Here is a 17,830-nt window from a genome sequence, read left to right on the forward strand (position 1 = left end):
ATTTCAATCCTATTGACGTCCTCCTTGATTCTAGCTAGTGAGTTGACTGGTCAAACCGGGATTGCTCATGTTCTTGTCACCCTTGGAAGCGTTACCATGCTGAATGAGACGGACACCAGGTGGAGGGTCCGTTATGCACTTTCTTGAAGCATCAGAAAGCATGTAATATTTGGCTGCCTGGGATTGGCAGTTTTGAATCCTAAAATCTGCCTGGGGGCCAAGCCTGGTGGTTTCGGCCCACACCCTTGCACGTTGACCTCGGGATGCATGTCGCAACGCGGCGACGAATAGCGCACATCACGTTGTAAGCAGCTGGGACTGTCTTTAGTATGTCCTGAAGCGTGAATTGAAAGTATTCGATATTGTAGAACTTCCCGCATAGCTGCTTTAGAGGCTTTAAACGCTTCTATTGCAGAAAGAACAAAAATCTCCGAATTATTTTTTTAAAGGGGCAGCATAATCCACACGTGCGGGGAGGCGCAGTTCGTTTCAAGAGATGTGTCCAATCAGACGGCGGCTGGGCACGGCAGGCGACTATTTCCAGCGCCCCTGCCTGTGCACCACCTCACTTCATTGCTCTCGGACGGAACAGAACCAGGGGCCAGCACAGCCCTACGCCCTCGAGAGCGAATTCTGCGATAACACATCCACCGAAAGGAAGCGCCCGCAATGCACCGCCATGGGGAAGCGTGCCGTGATGCAGAGGGGAGCAATGACCTTTCGGCGCTGTCCGAGAATTATATTTGACGGTGGCACGCTGTTGCCAAAGGCAGCCGCGCTCTTGCCCGCTACTGCTCGTTTCCCCAGCCTCGGGCTCAGCTCTCAGCATCGTTTTGGGCTAAGACATTCCTGTACGCCCGTCCCTTCTGTCCCCCCTGCCTTGTGGCCATGACCTTCCCTCGCTATCCCTCCCTCACCACCACGCCCATACACATTGCTGAAACGCATTCTCTGTACCGGATGCGCAGCCGCCAAGCTATCTCGAGGTTCAACTCGATCCGTCGGGATCGCAAGCGTGGCGCTGCTTGGGAAGACGGACGCTGTGATTCCTCCACGCTAGCCGGTGAACAGCCCCGAATTCTAGTTGCTTACAACACCACCACCAGAACCGGCCTGAAAGAACATCGTCCTCTCTCGCCCATTCCCTCTCCCAAGCCCTCACCTCTCCCTGTCTCGCGGCCTGCCGGTCCTCCCTACTACCCACCACCAGACCGATACAACGGTTACAGCAGACAACCTCGTCGATTCAGTGCACGCATGCAGCTCCCTTCCGACACTTCCGCAAAGCCGTCCTGGCTGAGTTCCCTCAGATCGGCCCTCCGACTGCTCATCATCGTCCTCAGCGGAGCCGTCGCGGGCATGTTGGTCCACACTCTCCAAATCTACCGCGGCAACTCGTCCCTCGATCTGCGAAAGGGGGAGCTGCCCATGACGTGGCCGGCAAGAACGAACCTCGCGCCCACCATCGTGTTGTTCTCCATCGCCGCTGCCAATTTCCTCGCGTCCGTCGCCATCCTCGCCTTGTCCTTCAAGAAATCCTTCCGCCGGCCAATACGCTCACGAGATGTCTACCGCATCGTCGCCGGGAGCTTCGGGGTCATTCTCTGGGTAGCAGCATTGCTCGTGTACAATCTACTGGACAAGGCCAGCAAGGCGAGCCTCGGCCAGTATTCCTGCACGAACAAGAATGTCATGAGCAACGGGAGGTACCAGTATCGCACCGTCTGCTCAGAACAGGTAGACCCGCCCCGTCAGCCACACCCCGTGCAGACATGTGCTAACCCATTCTCAGGGCGTCGCATTCTATATCGCTATTGGCGCTGCCTCTTCCGAAGTGCTAACCCTTACCACCCTCGCCGTCACTGCCGTCCAATCCGCCAAACAAACATCGATAATAAAAGGCGACGAGAAAGCTCAGCTGAGCGGTGCGATGAACGGCCGTCTGGCATAAAATTCGTTTCTGTCTCTTTAACCGTTCGACCCTGTACGATTATTGCTTTACGTTGTTGCATGATACCCCGGGTCACATTTGGGATTTCAATTTCAGTAGTACAGTATATAATTTTGGTGTGGCGTTACTCCCAAAGCATTGCGCACCCTGTTTCTTTTGTCCCAGCATCACCATTCCCTTTCCTCTCCTTCAGCATGCATATTTGGAGTTGCCTGGCTGGCTTTCGTCGTTTTCGGTACGCTTTGATGATACCTTGTAGAAGAAGATTGGAAAGATCGAGCTCAAAGCTCATAGCCTTGTTGAATAAGACAGATCAAGAATGATATTGCAAGATCGCAATATCAGTGTATATAAACACGAACAACCTTATTTTGGATAAATCGACGCGCCGTTTTCCCTTCTTCTCTGTATCTTTGCATTGAACGCGCTGTTAACAAGATCCCAGCCCTAGCTTGGACATGAACGCGTGAAAAGACGGAAGTGTCTTTGCGGGTTGAGCACACGCCACGTGTATGAGACTTTTTTACGCGCTGTCAGAATCCTGCCTCCTGCGCCGCACCAACACGAGCGAGGCTCAAGTCTACGTCTCAGCCCCTTTCGGAACCCAGCCACACTGCTTCAGAACCTTATTAGCCGCCTCAAAAGTTAAAATGCAGGTGACATGTGGCTGCATTACACGATTTTAGAATCTATCCTGGACGATCTGAAAGGTGTCTTGACCTCTGGATCGACCTGGATATACATCCTCAGCTAAGGCATGGTTCTGGGGTGGACTGGTGAATCAGAATCACAACGCGCTTGCAGTAAAGATATGATCCGTCAAATATCTTGCAAGAGTTCATAAGCCTCATACAGGCCGCCCCATAGCACGGGAAAAAGGTAGTAGGTGATGTTATAAATCATGAACCCACCACAAGGACCTAGAAATACATCAGAATCTATGAGAAGAGGAAATACAGGTAAGACCCTCCAGGAAGGATTGATTGCACGTAACTGACCGATTAAAAAAAGGTCTTGGAAACCCGTATCAACACTACATGTAGTTTCTTTCTACTTATGGCGCTCGCGAAGCCTGCTGCAGGGTGTGTTAGCGTGACAAACTATGCACACAACAAACAAGCAAATGGAACAGAATGGTCGGGGCATGGAACGGAATGCAAGTACGTATTAACCAGAACTACATCAAAAAAGCCTTTCAATGAAAGCCGTACCAGAACCAACATACCGACTCTCTTCGTTCAAAATACAAATCCGAGATCTTACATCGGCGATGGCGAATGAGGCAGTAATTAGCATTGTAGACGCCAATGGGCAGCGAGATAAAGATCCCCATGGGCCTAACGACCAAGGAGGACGTTCCTAATGCATTGACTAAGCTCTATGAGACATTGGGATATTGCTATGATAGCGAGTATGAGACTTCCACGCCTAACGTCGATGAATTCAGGGATGGTGGACGCTAGATCTATCCCGGTGGCTACTGCACGAGAAGAAACGTCGACCTAGTACGTACAGCTTAATGTAAGCGAATCCACATCCGTCACATCGTTTCACTCTGCCTTTTTGCGTCTTGGGGGATTCAACAGAACAAGCAACGCAGATTGCAGCAAGCTAACTCATAAAAAAAAACCCAATCCCGCAAATAACGTACCCTCAAAGAGTCATGCGCTGCCAAGTGATCTCGCCGTACATCGACCTTGTCGCACTGGTGATAAAGATTCCAAACATGGATGCGATGCGGTCAGAAAATAACGGACATCCAATCCAGATCCCTCGTCGCGCAGCTGATGGCGTTTTGGAGTATCGAGCCCCGTCAGAATCTCAGATTGAGAACGCTCGTGTAGGTTGTTACCACGGTGCAAATAGCTTGGATGAGACGGAATGCTGTGTCACTGCGTTCCCTGTGTTATGTCGGCTAGGCTTTGGGACCGCCAGTCTTCAGGTTTGCAGAGGAGTTTTGGAAGAGGGGACAGAATGAGGGGACATACCTGGCGCCGAATTCAAGCGTTAGTGCGACTAGATTCTCTGCGCCTCCGTTTGCAGCTATTGCCTAAATGAAGATGCTTAAACTGATGTAAACTACACAAACGAAACTAATGAGAAAAATAATATTGAGACTGTAGGGTTAAACGAAGATGAAGCAGTGGATCATTGTGCTGATGAAGTCTTTCGTTGTGATGTTCAAGCTGGAAAGCCATCAGCAGGCACTCAGGGAAGTAAGTATATAATCAATAAGTGTGGGTATACCTCTCAGGAAAGATATTTGGCATCCGAGGAAACGTCGTCAATATCGCCGGCAGCATAACTCGCATAGCAATACCACCCAGCCCAGTACACACCTGAATCCTACTACTGCTTAACAAATTGACTCAGATTCTGACACAGCACAGACACTCATACAGACACATCAAGGATTATCAATCTATCAGCTTACGGTATAAAGTTGCTAAAACACATCAAAATAACTACAAAGCAACCCCCATACATGCCAAAAGCAGCAAGACTCATCATATGAAATCCAAGGTGGTATTGGATCCTTGACTCGCCACACTCCCATCACACTCCGCTAGAGATTTATGTGCCGAGGACCATGGTTGCAATGGCTTGACTAGAACCGAGGCCGTTGGCGATATATGCTAACCCCATAAGCTAGTATGTTGCAGTAACACAGGCGGAGACCCTTTAGCGTGTAAACAACGACTCTAAACAGGTTGCGATTCAGCGTCTCAACAACTGCTAAAGTAGGATTTGCCCGTGCATTTGCCCGTGCAATTGCGGGTTTCTGCAATGACTGGGAGAATGTCTACGTTGGTCCAATTATTTGATCTAGTGAGAACCTGACTTGTAATCAAACTGCAAAACTATAGCATTAGTTTCATTGTCATCAATATCCTTAAACGTTGAAAGTGCCTTGTAGAAAAGTGAAGGTCCATGAACATTGTCAGAGTCAGTAAGCTGAACCAATCAGAATGAGGTTAAAACGACAACGACGAGGAATTCAATCAGAACAACCATCCCACCAACTTTCCCAAACAACTAGTCGCATTCGCAGCCCTAGAAGCCCAATTCCGACTGAAACCGTAAATACATATGACACTCGCACTTCACTTGGAGGGAATTCCGTCTGGGGAGGAAAGTGGAGTAGCACGACGCAAGCTAAGTGTGAAATCGGCGATAGCCCAATCCAGACAGCATTTCGTCCGCTGAGCGAAAGCTAAGAAGAAAATTCTTAAAAGCAAATCCTCTCAGGGGAGGGTTGGGATTAGCCTCAGAGTGAAGACACTAATATCTAAAGTTTTGGTGAACTGCAATATAGGAGAAGGTTTTAGACAGCGGAAGATACTGCACGATCTTACTTCCTTATATCAAAGTTACACAGTCGCTGCACCAATCAAGGATTGTATTAGTCGGTCTATCTCCAGAAACAATTACAGAACTTGGTTTGAAATACAGAGCAAGAGAACTTGCTATCGATGCACAAGTTTCTGTTGTCCTGGAAATAGACACAATTACGGGCGTCCGTGAGGCAGCCTGTGAAGCCGAAAGCCTAGATTCTCTAGTCATAGTGAAGGCTACCGCTTGAGAGGCATGGAGTTTTGTGTTTGTTGCAATCCCGAAGAACTGGGAAGTGCTGCAACAACAGCTTGAAGTAGATGAGAAAATCTATTCAAAGACTCTTTATCTTCTTTGAGAAGTCCGCGGAAAATGGAAGGCGTGTTGAGACTTAGTACTTGGCAGCGACCAAGGCGATGTGCTTTGGTTCGGGGAAGGAGAGTGCTCTATCTAGAGGGGACGTCAGAAAGTTCTCAGGGAGTCGCCGAGTCTGTATGCGCTCAAGTATCCAGAAGTCTGGGAACGGCTGAAACATAAATCTCCCTAGCGCAATTAATTATATACAAATCTACAGGGACGGTCGAGTTTTCGGTTGATATTGAAATTAATGGCTTTTTTCACTGAGATGAACACGAAATTGCAAGTTGAACATGGTGTCACTGGACTTTGTTGCAGTATGATGCCGAAGTATGTGGACGCCCTAGACAGGCAAATGGTCGGTTATCGTCTCACGAAAGAAGTACTCCAAATTGCCACTCCATCGAGGTTCGCGCGTATGCAGAGAATCCAGCCAGTGAATACAATCCCGACCCTGGAATTTCACAGGCTTGTCTTTCTCCACTGGAGAAAACATTCAAATAGGTACCTGGCTCGGCAACGGAGCTATGATAACCACTCCCTTCGATGCGAGCGTAAACGGTCAGATTGTGAGGTAGACTGATTGCTAATGCAAATCTTCAGATCCTCTCATTTAGAATGGCCTATGGTGACAGTCGTTGTACAGATTTGAATGCAATGCAATGGACCTTGTTGTTAATAATTTACAAGGTCCAATTACGAATCTTGCTCTGCTAGAGACCATCATGGAAACGCTCGGTTATGAAGCACGACCTTCGTTATCATGTTTTCTAACCTTCTTCTGCGACTGATGTCCTTACAGGCTACCCTACGATGAATGTGGTTGACAAGTTCTAGTAAGAGTCCTGTATTATAGCGGATTATGTTTCTTCAACAGGCTTCTTATTAAGTTAGCCTGTGTAAGCAAAATGAACAGTTGAAGATATGGAACATAGAAACAGTCCGGAACGTGAAACCGAAGCCCGATATTGGTAGTAAGGAAGTCGAGAATGGAGAGTAATCCTAATATTCAAGTCACATGTTCTTACCATCCTTGACGCGGTAACAGCTTCCAAACTTGCGTTGTCGCAAGCATAAATGCGAAGATTTAGAAGCTAAACATCGATGTAGGTTCGGCCTCGAAGGCCGGAGGCACTCTGCTCATCCTAGAAGCTATAAAAATGAAGATAACCGTTCGAGACTCAACAATGAAATCGGTGTACAAGACCTCGCAATTCAGAAAAGGCCGGGCGATATTGTAGCGCCCGGTGACTTGTTTCTTCATTTACACCCTAACGTATGAATTCAGCTTCATTCTCTTAAGCTACTAATTGTGACCCTTGGCCATTGATGTTGGGTAGCATTTTAACAGATGAAGAGTGCTCTGTCCTCCACGAAATTTCCCCTTTGCTGACTCATTAGTGAACTCCTTCCTGTGACATCTAATCTGTCCATATTCGCCCACATGTCATAGAAAGCAGCCGCCATTGCCTCTCGGTTCTAGAAAGATATTCGATAGTCAACTGACAGCTTCGGAGCCGCATTCGAGCACGTTGTGGATCAATAGCCTCGTGGAGAGTAATGTAAAGTGGAAGCGATAAGAGGAATCTGGCCCTCACCTAGTTAGTAAGTATTCAATGAGGTAGGTTAAAGTGGCAAGCGTTGGCTGTATGCGGTCCGAACTTAGGGTGTCACCGAAAACCCAGAGTTGCAAGAGAATAACGGACCTCCAATAGAAGCATTGCCCCAGCGTTTTCGAATGTCGTCGCGGTGGTGGTAGCGTTGTGTCATTGGTGAATAGTTTTCGAGCTGATATGTCGAGGTCCGGTTCCAGTTCACGAACTTGAGACATGAGCGTGGAGTACTGAGCACTGTCGGTTTGATCGGCAGCGAGATGGAATATTCTGGCTAGGTAGGATATTACCTATTGTGGGCATCTTGTCGTTTCTTAAGATGTCGGCGACGAATCATCAGATTCGTCCTCTTGGTTTAAGAACTAGAATGAGAGTCACAAAAGGGGGGGACGTATAGATGTCATTTGCTAAACTAAAGCGGTGCCTATTGATGACGTTGGTTTTCCTGTTTCGTAACCTAGTTCCCGAAACAAGTGTAAGGCGCAATTTATATGCGACCAGACTTCTCTGCCTCCATTAGCAATTCCAACGGTTATGTGAAGAAGAGTAGTGGCTAGAATATTTCGTTTAAGGCACGATGTTTCATCACGAATTCTGAGTGAATCTGGATTCGACAAAGAACACAAGCTATTGTGGAGGGTTGTGAGGGCCCGCGATTAGAGGTCAAGGGTGAGCTTTACAGGCACTCTACGTCGGAGGTGCATGTAGGTAGTTGAAAGGGACAGGATTGTGGACATGGGAACTGGAGACGACAATGCAAGCACTGTAGGCTGTCGGGAATCAATCTGGGGACTGTCACATGCCGGAATGATGAGAGATACAGAGCGGAGGATTTTTATTTTGTTAGCCGTGATTCCAACTGACCACACCCGATATCGTACAATATGTATTGGTAATACTCTCACCAGTGGCTTGGAACAGAGCATATATCTTGGTAGAAGGCACTACTTAGGTTCCATTGTCTTCAGCTAAATACAGATGGATTAGGGACAGACTCCTCGGCCGCAGAATCAAAGTACACTTCAGAGTCAGCTACTGGACTTGGCTCTGATGGTGGGATGTCGATGGGTCAATCGTTCTCCACGCTGAATCGTGAACTCGCGTTCACACCAGACTTCCCTCTTTGCTCATCTTGGAGACGGTTGTGGAATTTCTTCGACTTGGCCTTCCGTGTGCCCTTGGATGGTCCTCAAAGGCGAAGAACGTGTAACTGAGGTTGAAAGGTGACTGGACGTAACTGGGACTGACGACGTTAAATCTGATGCTGCGCTCGAGGAAGTCATGGACCATTCTCCAAAAGTAAATTACGTGCATAATTGCGCTCGATATTGCAACTAGTGTATCTACTGCAGCTAGGTTTGGCTTCGTTGCATTTGCGGAGGTGTTTTCGGCTGGTCACACACCCTGAACATATGATATTAGTGGGACTAGATTCGAAGAGCGAAGATCCTAAGTATCGAGACTCCTCTCGATCGTTTTTGCTCCATGAAGCCATCAATTAGACATGTAGCGTGACATTGTGTTGAATGGAAAGAATGATAATCTGAGGTCAAGATAAGAGCCCGCTAAGACTTGGAACTCACGTGGCCACGCTAGTCAAATCTCCGGCTCCTTACGGAGATCATCAACAGCAAGCCAAACTCCGCCTCTATTCCTAAACATAACACTATCTTCGTGGGGTGACCAGGAGCTGTTTCTGGAATCTTACTGACTTTTCCACGTACGCCATCACGAGGCGAAAGACCGCCTCAGCCCCTTTTAGAACCCAGCCACACCCCTTCATCGTACCATTGGCGCATCATTCGTGACTCCCAAGACTGGCGGCTCTCTCACATGCTGTTTTTAGGCAGTCCGTCCCAACTCCGTCCCACTCCACATCATGATGGCCTGCGGTTCGCGAAATTCTCCCGCACAAGCAAATCGACAAATCAAAATGTTTCTCAAACCCCTCTGTCGAGCCACTCGGAACCGCCGACCTCACCAATTGCCCAAGTTTCCGGATCGGTAAACCAGTAAGCGCGAGCTGTAACTGTTTCTTGCGTGGTTGCATGTCAATTGGATGCTGGACTGACGGACCCGAACATCATACTTGCAACGATCTGCGGCATGCTGGACGCCTGGCTTACATGGCCGGTTTAAGGCTGGAAACTTTCCTTTCGCTTTCGCAATCACACATCAAAGCTTGCAATGCCAAAGCAGTATACAACCCCCAATTATTTCCGATCGTGTAAAAACTTCCATGGCCGCACAACTCCCGAATATCAATGTGATTCAAGACACGCCGACGTCACCTAACCATGCACCTGCCCCCATTTACACAGCTCCGGCGACTACTTCGCGAAGTCCGCCGCTAGAGAATTCAGCGCCCGAGGTGCATCTCGCGAATCGCGAGGTAGAGGGCTTGCAGGTGGACCCCAATGGACCGTATCCCCAACCGACGACTTCAGAGAGTAGACCAGCAGCGTATGGATTTCCTTATTTTGTCGTAGGAAAGCAGGCAATACCAGGTGACGAGAGCGGACTGATACCTGTACCTCTGGAGAAACATTCAGGAGTGGGGAAGAGAACGTGTGGGATGAAGCGAAGGACATTTATAATAGTCCTTGTCGTGGTGGTAATAGTCATAATATGCGGTGCGGTCGGCGGTGGAGTAGGAGGTTACTACGCGAAACAAAACTCGAACCCAGAGTAGGTTTTCCTTTCCCTTCTCATCACAAAACTTCTCGTTAATCTTTCTATGTAGACCCCCATACGTGACTTCCGGCACATCAGGCATGGCCAAACTACCCTGCTCGCCTGCCTCCGCCACTGCCCCCGGCGCACCTGCCGCAACGCCGCGCGAGCTTAAACAACCCTACCTTGCTCGAGGCGCTACTTTCAACATTACATGTCGACGCGGCGAACCAGCTGGCACCAAAAATAACGGTAGACCGGTCGTCAACCTCGGCATCTTCACCGAATACACATTTAAATCATGCATGGACCGATGTGCGAACCTGACTGAGTGTGGAGGCGTAGCATACGGCGCGAACCTGACCGACATGGTGCAAGACGGAGACCCAGGAGGGAACTGTTTGCTGAAAAATGGGACGTGGGATGCAAGTGCGAATAGGGATACGTGGTTTGCTAGTGGTGTGAAACAGAACTTCAAGCAGAGTTAAACTTTGTGGCATTTAAAGGCGAAATTCCATGGCTGTTTACTTCATTATACCTAATGGAAAGGGCGTCTTTATTCCAGAATACAAGTCGAATATATCACTTCAATTCGGTATATGCATCTGCACTAGTTGGTAACTTGGAGTATCTTCTCGAAGAGGGGTGTGATTTGTGTCAGACCTATACCCGTAAGCCGGTGAGGCCCGGACTTGAAAGACCAGTTCAAAAGAATAACGGGGTATCTGTTAATACTAAAGCAGATGCATTCTCCAAAATCCTTCCACTCATCCACGCGCACCCAGAACCAAACAAGAACTTCAAAGAACAACACCATATTCTCACTTCTTCTTCTTCTTCCTCTTCTTCTTCCCCAACTGCACATTCGACTGGATCGCCCCTCGCAGTTCCAAACCCACTGCTGCCTCACCCGCAAAATACTCCACCATTTCCCTCGGTGGCGGAGCATAATACCCTTGTTCGGGGACCTTAAAATTGCCTTCTCTCCTCTCCTTCATTTCCTGCACAAATAGATCATATTTTGTCCCACTTCTGATTCTGATATTACTACTGTGGTCGGCATACGCACTCCTTTCCTCCGTTCCCCTACCCCTCCCCCTATCCCTATCCTTACCCCTGCCAAGTCCTCCTTCATCACCCCTCAAATCTGGAGCCGACCGGCTTGCATCCTGTTGATACCCATTTGCACTAACAATGCGTTTCCCAGTTACTCGATCTCTTCCAACCGTTTCCCTCGCTTCGGCCAAGAAATCGCTAGATCCCCGTGGCGATGCCAAGATGGTGCGATTGAAGGCCCTTGAGGGTGTTGTTGGAGGGGGAGGTTGTGTGGGGTTGTAGTTGGGATTTGAGGGGTCGAGGTAGGGATTGCGGTTTCCTCCTGGGTAGGTGTGGAAGATTCGTTTTAGGGATTTTTTGAGCGAGGGCATGATGTGGGGAGAAGAGGATGGGTTGTTTATTTTTTTTTTTTTTTTTGTTTGATAGGGAGAAATTAGGTACCTCCTGCGATCGCGAGGTGTGCTAGTGGGATGTTTGATAGACGATGGATTGGAATGGATTGGAGATCGAGTCCTACGTGCCCGCTAGTTTTGTGATACTAGAAAGTCCAGTGTTGGTGGTAAGATGCTCGGGTGCGCAGTCCAAAGAAATCATGAAAACCTAGTCTCAGAGGAGGCCTTGGATATCGAGTGGGGGACAAGAATACGGATTTCGCAATCGAAACCCTACGGCGCGGATCTAGCACCACCCCAATCCAGCTAGGAAAGCAGAAGACATAGATCTGTAATAATGCCTTTGCCAAACCCAGTCCTTCTCTTTTGCCCTCCTGTAAACCCTTCCCCCTTTCCACAAACAAACGAAAAACCGTATCGTGTCGTACGAGAAACCGAGAGAACAACGAACGGAAGTCTTATCCAGATCCAGAGCACGAATCCGCCAAGCGTGGCTCTTTATTATGCACTCATTCGTCTCATGTAATCCGGAGGAAACGTGAATGAAGCACTAAAGTTGAAAATCAGAGGTTGCAACCTTGAAGAGTGGTACGGTGTTGGGCGACCGGGGTCCTTTTATACGAAGCTGGAAGATGCATGGTTTAGGCTACCAAAGCTTAATTAGCGGGTGACAATAATTTCATTTCGGGCAAGACACCAGCGGGAAGGATCCACTGCGCTACCACGAGCGGATAGAAAAAGTCATACGTTAATCATACAGGAAGATCCACAACTCTAGGCTGTTGTGTGGAAGTAGGAAGGAAAAAAAAAATCATTCTTTGATCAATTGCCACGGCTCTAAAGGTCGCGTGATCGACGTCACGCACACAGGCACACAGGCACACAGATTATGAATTTCCAGGTATTATTTGCACAAAAGCATCTATCGGCAATGCTGGACCCTTGCCAATCCATTCCATCCCATGCGTCAGATTCATCCATCCACCTATACCATCTAGCTCGCTAGAAAGGTGAAACCGAAACAGGTTGGAGTGGAAACAAGCCCGTTAACCAGGATCCTAGCACTCGAACACAAGCTATTCGGGAGATAGATAGAGAAGTGATGTTAGAAGACTGTGCGCCTTCGGGGTAGAAAAAGGAACAGCAAGCAACACGCATGCATGTATGACCGTGTGAAATTCCATCCCAGGATCGAGGACGTGAGCAGCGACGATGAAGCCGATCGAGACGCTAGTCCAAGTATGGTAATGTTGGAGAACGCAGCACCAAGAAAGAAGTTGGCCGTTGTGCACCGGAGATATAGTTTTGGTACAGGGAAGCCGAAGCCGAAAAAGGTATAAAGTGAGAATGGGGAAAGACATGAAATACAAGGAGGTACCCAAGTCGATTGCACCTCCCTTCCGAATGCAGCTCGTCGGTCGTTCAACGAAGTCGACTCGAACACCATATCGGATTCAGAAGGGGCAAGGTCCTGGAGAGGTCCAAGGTTCAGATACGATCAATTGGAGTCGCAGTCTTTATATGAGTTGAATAGGTAAGATTCAATGGACAGGAGCAGGGCGTCTAGTCCAGTTGTTGTTATTATGTGGTGGGGTAGAGCGGGTGGAGTTCCATCCGTTGCCGCCAGAAGGTGGGCGAGGATTGTTGTGGTTGTTTGAACCTTGACCTTGGTAACCGGATGGTTTGCGTGACGAGCGCTGAGGTTGGGAGTTGCTAGGAGTAGCACTAGTGGGGGTGAAGGTGCGCTTTGGCTTGGAGCCAGCGCCTTTTCGACTACTGCGCTTTCTTGGTACCGCCTTCGTAATGGGCTCTCGCATATTATTCAGTCGAATGACTATATCGATGCTCTCAGCATTGTGATCAATATCACGTACATTCAAGACCGGCTTTGTCGTGACATCTAAAGTTCGGTGAAACTTGGAGTCGGGATGAACAGATGGGAATCCAACAGGGGGCTCGTTAGCTGCAAGATGAGGAACTTTGGAAAGCTTCACTTCTGGCAGTGAGCCGAACTCGCGCTCCTCAAGCAAGACTTCCTCGGCGCTGACACGAGTGGTGACGTCGCGGTTATCGTCCTCTGCAAATATCTTCTTTGCGATGCTGTTTGGCAATGAAACAGTAGCAGGCGCGACGCTCTCACGAACCTCGAGGGGTGCTCTCGATGACGCACTAACAGCGAGCGAACCTGGCCGAGCATTGAGTGCTGGCTGAATGTTGGAGGGTCTGGTGATCGGAGCCGGCACCGAGGATGGCGGCGATTTCCCAAGAAGACCATTGAAGCGAGCTTGCCACTCCGGATCAAGAGCAAGTGGTCGTGCGCCAAAGCTCATACGAGCCCGATTTGGCATGCTGACAGGTGTTTCTACAGGAACAACAGGATCGGTAGCAGCAGGAGGAAGTCGTACACGAGGGGATGGCTTGGGCATCTTCACAACCGGGTGTTCAGTGTCGCCGGTGAAGGCTGGATGGGACTCGGTCTCGGGAGGTGGGGGGGAATCCGACTTGCTTGAAGTCGTTGACGATTGGTTCGTCGCCTCGGCTGGACGAGGGAAGAAGCGCGATGAGCGTGCAGTTGAACCGGTGGGTTGAAGGTGGCCGCCTTGGCTGATGACAGGTTGTGAGGATGAAGATTCGTTGAGAGCCGTGGCATTGTTTGTCTTCATATTGGGGGCAACAGTAGGTTGAGAGACTTCTGGAGTAGCATTACCAGGAACCCGACCATGTACGACCTCTTGCTTTTTGCCTTGTTGGTCTTTGTAAGTCTCGCGGAATTCAGGACGCATTGTCTCGCCACCCATGCGCTCGAGGTTCTCTCGTGCCTTCACAGCCATGTCTCGATCATCACGATGGATTTGAGCAGTGAAGTTGCCCCAGCCGCTCAATTCTTGTCGTCGCGGAGCGATAGATCCAGTCACGGTGAGATTTCCAACAGGTTTAGGCCCCATGTTGACTTGTGGAGCAGGCATTGTTTCCGTTTGCGTGTACATTGTTTGCTGTGCAAATGGGGGGTTTGAAGTAATCTGCGGCTGCGATGGCGATGGCTTCAGCGACGCAGTCAAACTAAGGGCGGGTGGTGGGCCAGGCTGCGGCTGTGAAGAGTGTTGTTGTGCTGTGGGGTGAGGTTGGCCTCGAGTGTAGCCAGAGTCAAACGTGCCGTTTCCAAGAGCTCTATCTTTGATTTGAGGAGGGCCCCAAACGTTGGACGAAGGTGCAGATGATATCCCAGACCAAGGTGCTCGAGGTTGTTGAGTAAGTGAGGTTGACCAAGTAGTTGGTGGATGATGATGGGTCGACTTATGCGCTTGAGGGGTAGCACGGGCTTCGGCCTCAGATTGTTGCGCTTGCGATTGTTCCAATTGAGCGTTATTGTGTTTGTTGTTGTCGTGATTGAGATTGTTCGCGGACGTAGATGAAGATTCGAAGAGGGAGTTTGCGGTCTTCGGCTGAACCTCGGCTTGAACTTTCACTGGAGAAGGACTTGGTTTAGGACATAGCTCTGCACCTCTCGACGACTTTGGTGCCGCTAACGTGACATCTCCATGGAATGGCTTCTTTACTGGATGAGGCTGGTGGACCTTCATCATACCATACTGTGCAACTTCTCCCTCTGAAGTTGGCACGGGAGGCTTCGGCGGCGATTGCATAGGAGCTGGTACTGTCTTGTCCTTCGGAGGTGAGGATCGTGTTGGCGATGGATCCTTCGGTTTCGATTTCGGTTCATTGGCCAATCCCATTGCCTCAAGCTTCTTACGCAGGCGTTCTTTCCTCTCAGCTTCCTCCTTCTCCTCGGCTTCCCTCTCTTTCTGCTTTGCAAGTCTCGCACGCTCTAATTTTTCACGCATAAGACGATTCTGAACCTCTACAGCACTCTCCATTTGAACGGGGCCACCCGGCGCCGCACCATCCGGAGCGGCCGATGAGCCTACGGATCCATAAGGGGAAGCCGGTTGCACGTGTGACACATTTGGCGACGACCTCTGAGTGAAGGAGACGTGCGGGTCAGATCCTGCGTGGTAGGAGTCGGAAAGGTGGGTCTTTGCAAAAGTTTGACGAGGAGTGCCTGGAGTTGCAGCCTCTGAACCGTTGATAGATTGTGATTCCCGTCGTTGCATGTTCGTTGGTACTGGGGGAAGGTCCGGGGCTCGTCTGTCAAAAGACATGCGACGACCGCTACCTCCACTCACGTTAGAAGAGTTTCGCCTTCGACCCCAGGCGGGACCATCTGCACTCATTCGCGAAGTTTGAAATGCGGCTGATGGCTCCGCTGGGCCATCTTGGGAAGGCCGCTGGAGGACCGAGGGCTGCTGCCGGAAGCTGTTATTGTCGCGGAAGGAGCCACGGCGCATCTCGTTTACAGGTTCGTAGCGACCGCTGTGGGAATTAAAGAGCTCCCTACTGCCACGGTCATCCCGCCATGACCGATTAAAATCGTCAGGAGCAATTTCTTTCGCAGGCCCAGGTGGTGGTGGCAAAGTATCATATCCGTGTGGTTCTCGCTGAGAGTATCGAGGTGGGGCGTGCTGCACGGGCGGACTGATCTGTATTGGTGAGACCTTCTCCACAGGTGGTAACGGAGCCCAGGGCGACTTGACTGGAGCGGTGGTGGAGGGTTTAGCCACCAGGGTTGGTTTCTCAGGCTGCCCCTTCAGGACTAGACCGGCTTTGTTTGAGCCTGACAGAGAGGCACCAGGCTTAAGGATCGTCTTCGTTCCAGTGGTTGAGCCTGGTCGTTGCGTGTTCGTGGCCAGAGCCGGTACCGATTTCGAGGCCTCAAGAGGTGTCTCTGTTGGGGCAGGCTTTGGTTCTTCCTGAGGCGGGGGTTGATTCTCTACAGCAGCAACCGTAGATTTTGTCCCGTCCATCCACTGAACGGTGTCCGGTGCCCAGTCATCCTCATCGTCGTCAATATCTGCCCATTTCGCCTCCTTGCCTGCCTCGTCTGCTTGCAAACGGGTTGCGAGATGGATGCCGTATTGTTGTTTAAGTTCTTCGTCTGTGAACTGCTTGGGGGGGGGTGGTGGAATTGGTTGGTTCTTATTCCACACCTTGCTTGCGTCAGGCCCGGTACCAGCGCCATTCAGCTTCGAAAGTGATGAACGAGGTACGTTGCCCATCCCGCTACCAGACTTTGCCACTAGCCGGGGCTTTGCTGATTGCTGCGTCGACGCACTCGTTTGTCCTGCCGGGGCCACCTTCTCTCCAGGCCGTGCAGATGGCGTGGAAACGGCAGACTTGGCCAAGAAATTCTTCGTCACGGACACAGACTTGAACGCGGCTGGTTTCTTCACTGAGTTTGATCGCAGGTGGCCGCTTCCCCTCTCCTTTGCCTGATCCACACTGCCTGGACGACTAATGTCCGTATCCGAACCACCACTGGCCTCTCCAATTGCTTGCTGCGTCCCATCCTCGGCAGGGGACTGCTCGCCCGAGTCGCCATTGACAAGCAACTCATTTCTCTCCCTCGGCACTGTATCAGATCGTTGTTGTTTGCCAGAGTCCGGGGCGGGAGCCTACCGAGGTTAGTATTGTTGGGCGCATCGCCCGTGCCACCGTGACTTACAGCCGAAACATGTCCTCCTGCCTTGTCTGACCTTGGTGCACCACCAACCTGATCTGCGTTTGTACTCGTAGCGTTTGTGGATGTCGTAGGAATGGCTTCTGAAGGCTTGGGTTCGGCGGTCGTGGAATCAGAGAGCGCCTCGCCGACGCCGGCGGAGTTGTTGGTAGTTGTCGCAGGGTCGTCGATGGGCGAGTTTACACCCATCGACTGTGCTTCCTTTACCACATCGTGGGTGATCTGCTCTGCCATAACAATTTGCGGGACTGCATCGGCCGCAAGAGGCTCTTTGTCAGAATGGTTGTCTCTATCTAAGGGCTCGAAGATAGGTGATGACGAGTGCGGCCGCATGGCGACCGGACGGCCATGTATTGCGCAACGCGGCAGGCAAGGAAATAAGTATATGTACCTAATGTCAGAATCTAGAGATCGCCACGGAGAGGTAGTAGGCGCTTCCGCAGAAACGTCGACTGCGGGCTCTGAGGCTTGCGCGGCGTGGGCGGAGGTTGGGGTAGAGGGTCGTCGATCGCGCTGTTGCGGAAAACTGGAGACGGCTCGAAAGCGGTGATGTCGTCAAATAAGAGGGAGACTCCGTCTGGGGGGGAGGTGGAGGGGAGGAAGGCCGTCGGGTTATGGCCAGTTCTGGTGTTGATGTACTTAGGAGAGCGTGTGTCACGACGTGCTGGCTGGCTTCAAGGTGAGGTAGGTCTTGGCAACCGAAGCGTCGAATCAAAGCGCAGGGCTGTGGTCACTCCTTCGGGAACACAGCAAGCCACACCGAAACGGGAGCCCTTTTGAACGGGGAGCGTTACCTTTTCCCTGAATGTTATGGTGTTATTCATTCATATAACTATGATTCATTCTATTCGCGTGGGGAACAGTTCTGGAAAATTCTAAG

The 17,830-nt window shown here is 50.3% G+C and overlaps 5 protein-coding genes across 5 annotated transcripts; 2 read left to right on the forward strand and 3 right to left on the reverse strand.

Annotated features, from left to right (window-relative positions):
* The first annotated feature begins 784 nt into the window (after positions 1–784).
* Positions 785–2,336, forward strand: BDR25DRAFT_301991 (uncharacterized protein). Its single transcript, XM_033689700.1, has 2 exons — positions 785–1,737; positions 1,793–2,336. The coding sequence occupies exons 1-2, from the start codon at positions 889–891 to the stop codon at positions 1,949–1,951; spliced, it is 1,008 nt and encodes a 335-aa protein (XP_033550771.1). The 5' UTR covers positions 785–888; the 3' UTR covers positions 1,952–2,336.
* Positions 1,695–9,430, reverse strand: BDR25DRAFT_392309 (uncharacterized protein; the record flags this gene model as incomplete). The annotated part of the gene is made up of 51 exons (XM_033698201.1): positions 1,695–2,246; positions 2,310–2,362; positions 2,410–2,492; positions 2,536–2,618; positions 2,652–2,724; positions 2,805–2,918; positions 2,950–2,964; positions 3,006–3,026; positions 3,065–3,183; positions 3,215–3,288; positions 3,324–3,431; positions 3,487–3,520; positions 3,582–3,656; positions 3,709–3,771; positions 3,804–3,835; positions 3,881–4,001; positions 4,083–4,137; positions 4,199–4,297; positions 4,321–4,344; positions 4,407–4,492; positions 4,541–4,600; positions 4,647–4,754; positions 4,814–4,906; positions 4,934–4,987; positions 5,025–5,165; positions 5,258–5,306; positions 5,340–5,614; positions 5,694–5,800; positions 5,863–5,984; positions 6,017–6,227; positions 6,275–6,351; positions 6,375–6,449; positions 6,556–6,643; positions 6,670–6,758; positions 6,823–6,892; positions 6,959–7,053; positions 7,086–7,120; positions 7,149–7,234; positions 7,304–7,544; positions 7,633–7,711; positions 7,753–7,881; positions 7,946–8,024; positions 8,054–8,198; positions 8,246–8,301; positions 8,370–8,645; positions 8,683–8,735; positions 8,771–8,832; positions 8,871–9,001; positions 9,064–9,321; positions 9,351–9,375; positions 9,404–9,430. The coding sequence occupies 51 exons, from the start codon at positions 9,428–9,430 to the stop codon at positions 2,076–2,078; spliced, it is 4,899 nt and encodes a 1,632-aa protein (XP_033550772.1). The 3' UTR covers positions 1,695–2,075.
* BDR25DRAFT_301992 (uncharacterized protein) lies at positions 9,061–10,521 on the forward strand. Its single transcript, XM_033689701.1, has 2 exons — positions 9,061–9,942; positions 9,998–10,521. Exons 1-2 carry the CDS (start codon positions 9,494–9,496, stop codon positions 10,413–10,415), a joined length of 867 nt encoding a protein of 288 aa, XP_033550773.1. The 5' UTR covers positions 9,061–9,493; the 3' UTR covers positions 10,416–10,521.
* A 386-nt stretch (positions 10,522–10,907) lies between these two features.
* Positions 10,908–11,300, reverse strand: BDR25DRAFT_162768 (uncharacterized protein; the record flags this gene model as incomplete). The annotated part of the gene is made up of 2 exons (XM_033684060.1): positions 10,908–11,043; positions 11,107–11,300. Coding segments are annotated over 2 exons (330 nt in total), but the record flags the coding sequence as incomplete, so codon positions are not given.
* A 1,526-nt stretch (positions 11,301–12,826) lies between these two features.
* On the reverse strand, positions 12,827–17,475 carry BDR25DRAFT_126217 (uncharacterized protein). Its single transcript, XM_033683773.1, has 3 exons — positions 17,342–17,475; positions 16,936–17,198; positions 12,827–16,885 (listed from the first exon to the last, which is right to left on the reverse strand). Exons 2-3 carry the CDS (start codon positions 17,182–17,184, stop codon positions 12,917–12,919), a joined length of 4,218 nt encoding a protein of 1,405 aa, XP_033550775.1. The 5' UTR covers positions 17,185–17,198; positions 17,342–17,475; the 3' UTR covers positions 12,827–12,916.
* Between the last annotated feature and the right edge of the window lie 355 nt (positions 17,476–17,830).

Source organism: Lindgomyces ingoldianus (assembly GCF_010093535.1).
Source record: "Lindgomyces ingoldianus strain ATCC 200398 unplaced genomic scaffold BDR25scaffold_8, whole genome shotgun sequence".
Classification (NCBI taxonomy): Eukaryota; Fungi; Ascomycota; class Dothideomycetes; order Pleosporales; family Lindgomycetaceae; genus Lindgomyces; species Lindgomyces ingoldianus.

Bases quoted from the DNA above. Each gene is read 5' to 3' on its own strand.
- BDR25DRAFT_301991 (XM_033689700.1), top strand. From the start codon at position 889: ATGACCTTCCCTCGCTATCCCTCCCTCACCACCACGCCCATACACATT. The intron at 1,738-1,792 runs GTAGACCCGCCC...ACCCATTCTCAG, and splicing joins GCACCGTCTGCTCAGAACAG to GGCGTCGCATTCTATATCGC.
- BDR25DRAFT_301992 (XM_033689701.1), top strand. From the start codon at position 9,494: ATGGCCGCACAACTCCCGAATATCAATGTGATTCAAGACACGCCGACG. The intron at 9,943-9,997 runs GTAGGTTTTCCT...CTTTCTATGTAG, and splicing joins AAACAAAACTCGAACCCAGA to ACCCCCATACGTGACTTCCG.
- BDR25DRAFT_126217 (XM_033683773.1), bottom strand. From the start codon at position 17,184: ATGGCAGAGCAGATCACCCACGATGTGGTAAAGGAAGCACAGTCGATG. The intron at 16,886-16,935 runs GTAAGTCACGGT...TAACCTCGGTAG, and splicing joins CAGGAGGACATGTTTCGGCT to GCTCCCGCCCCGGACTCTGG.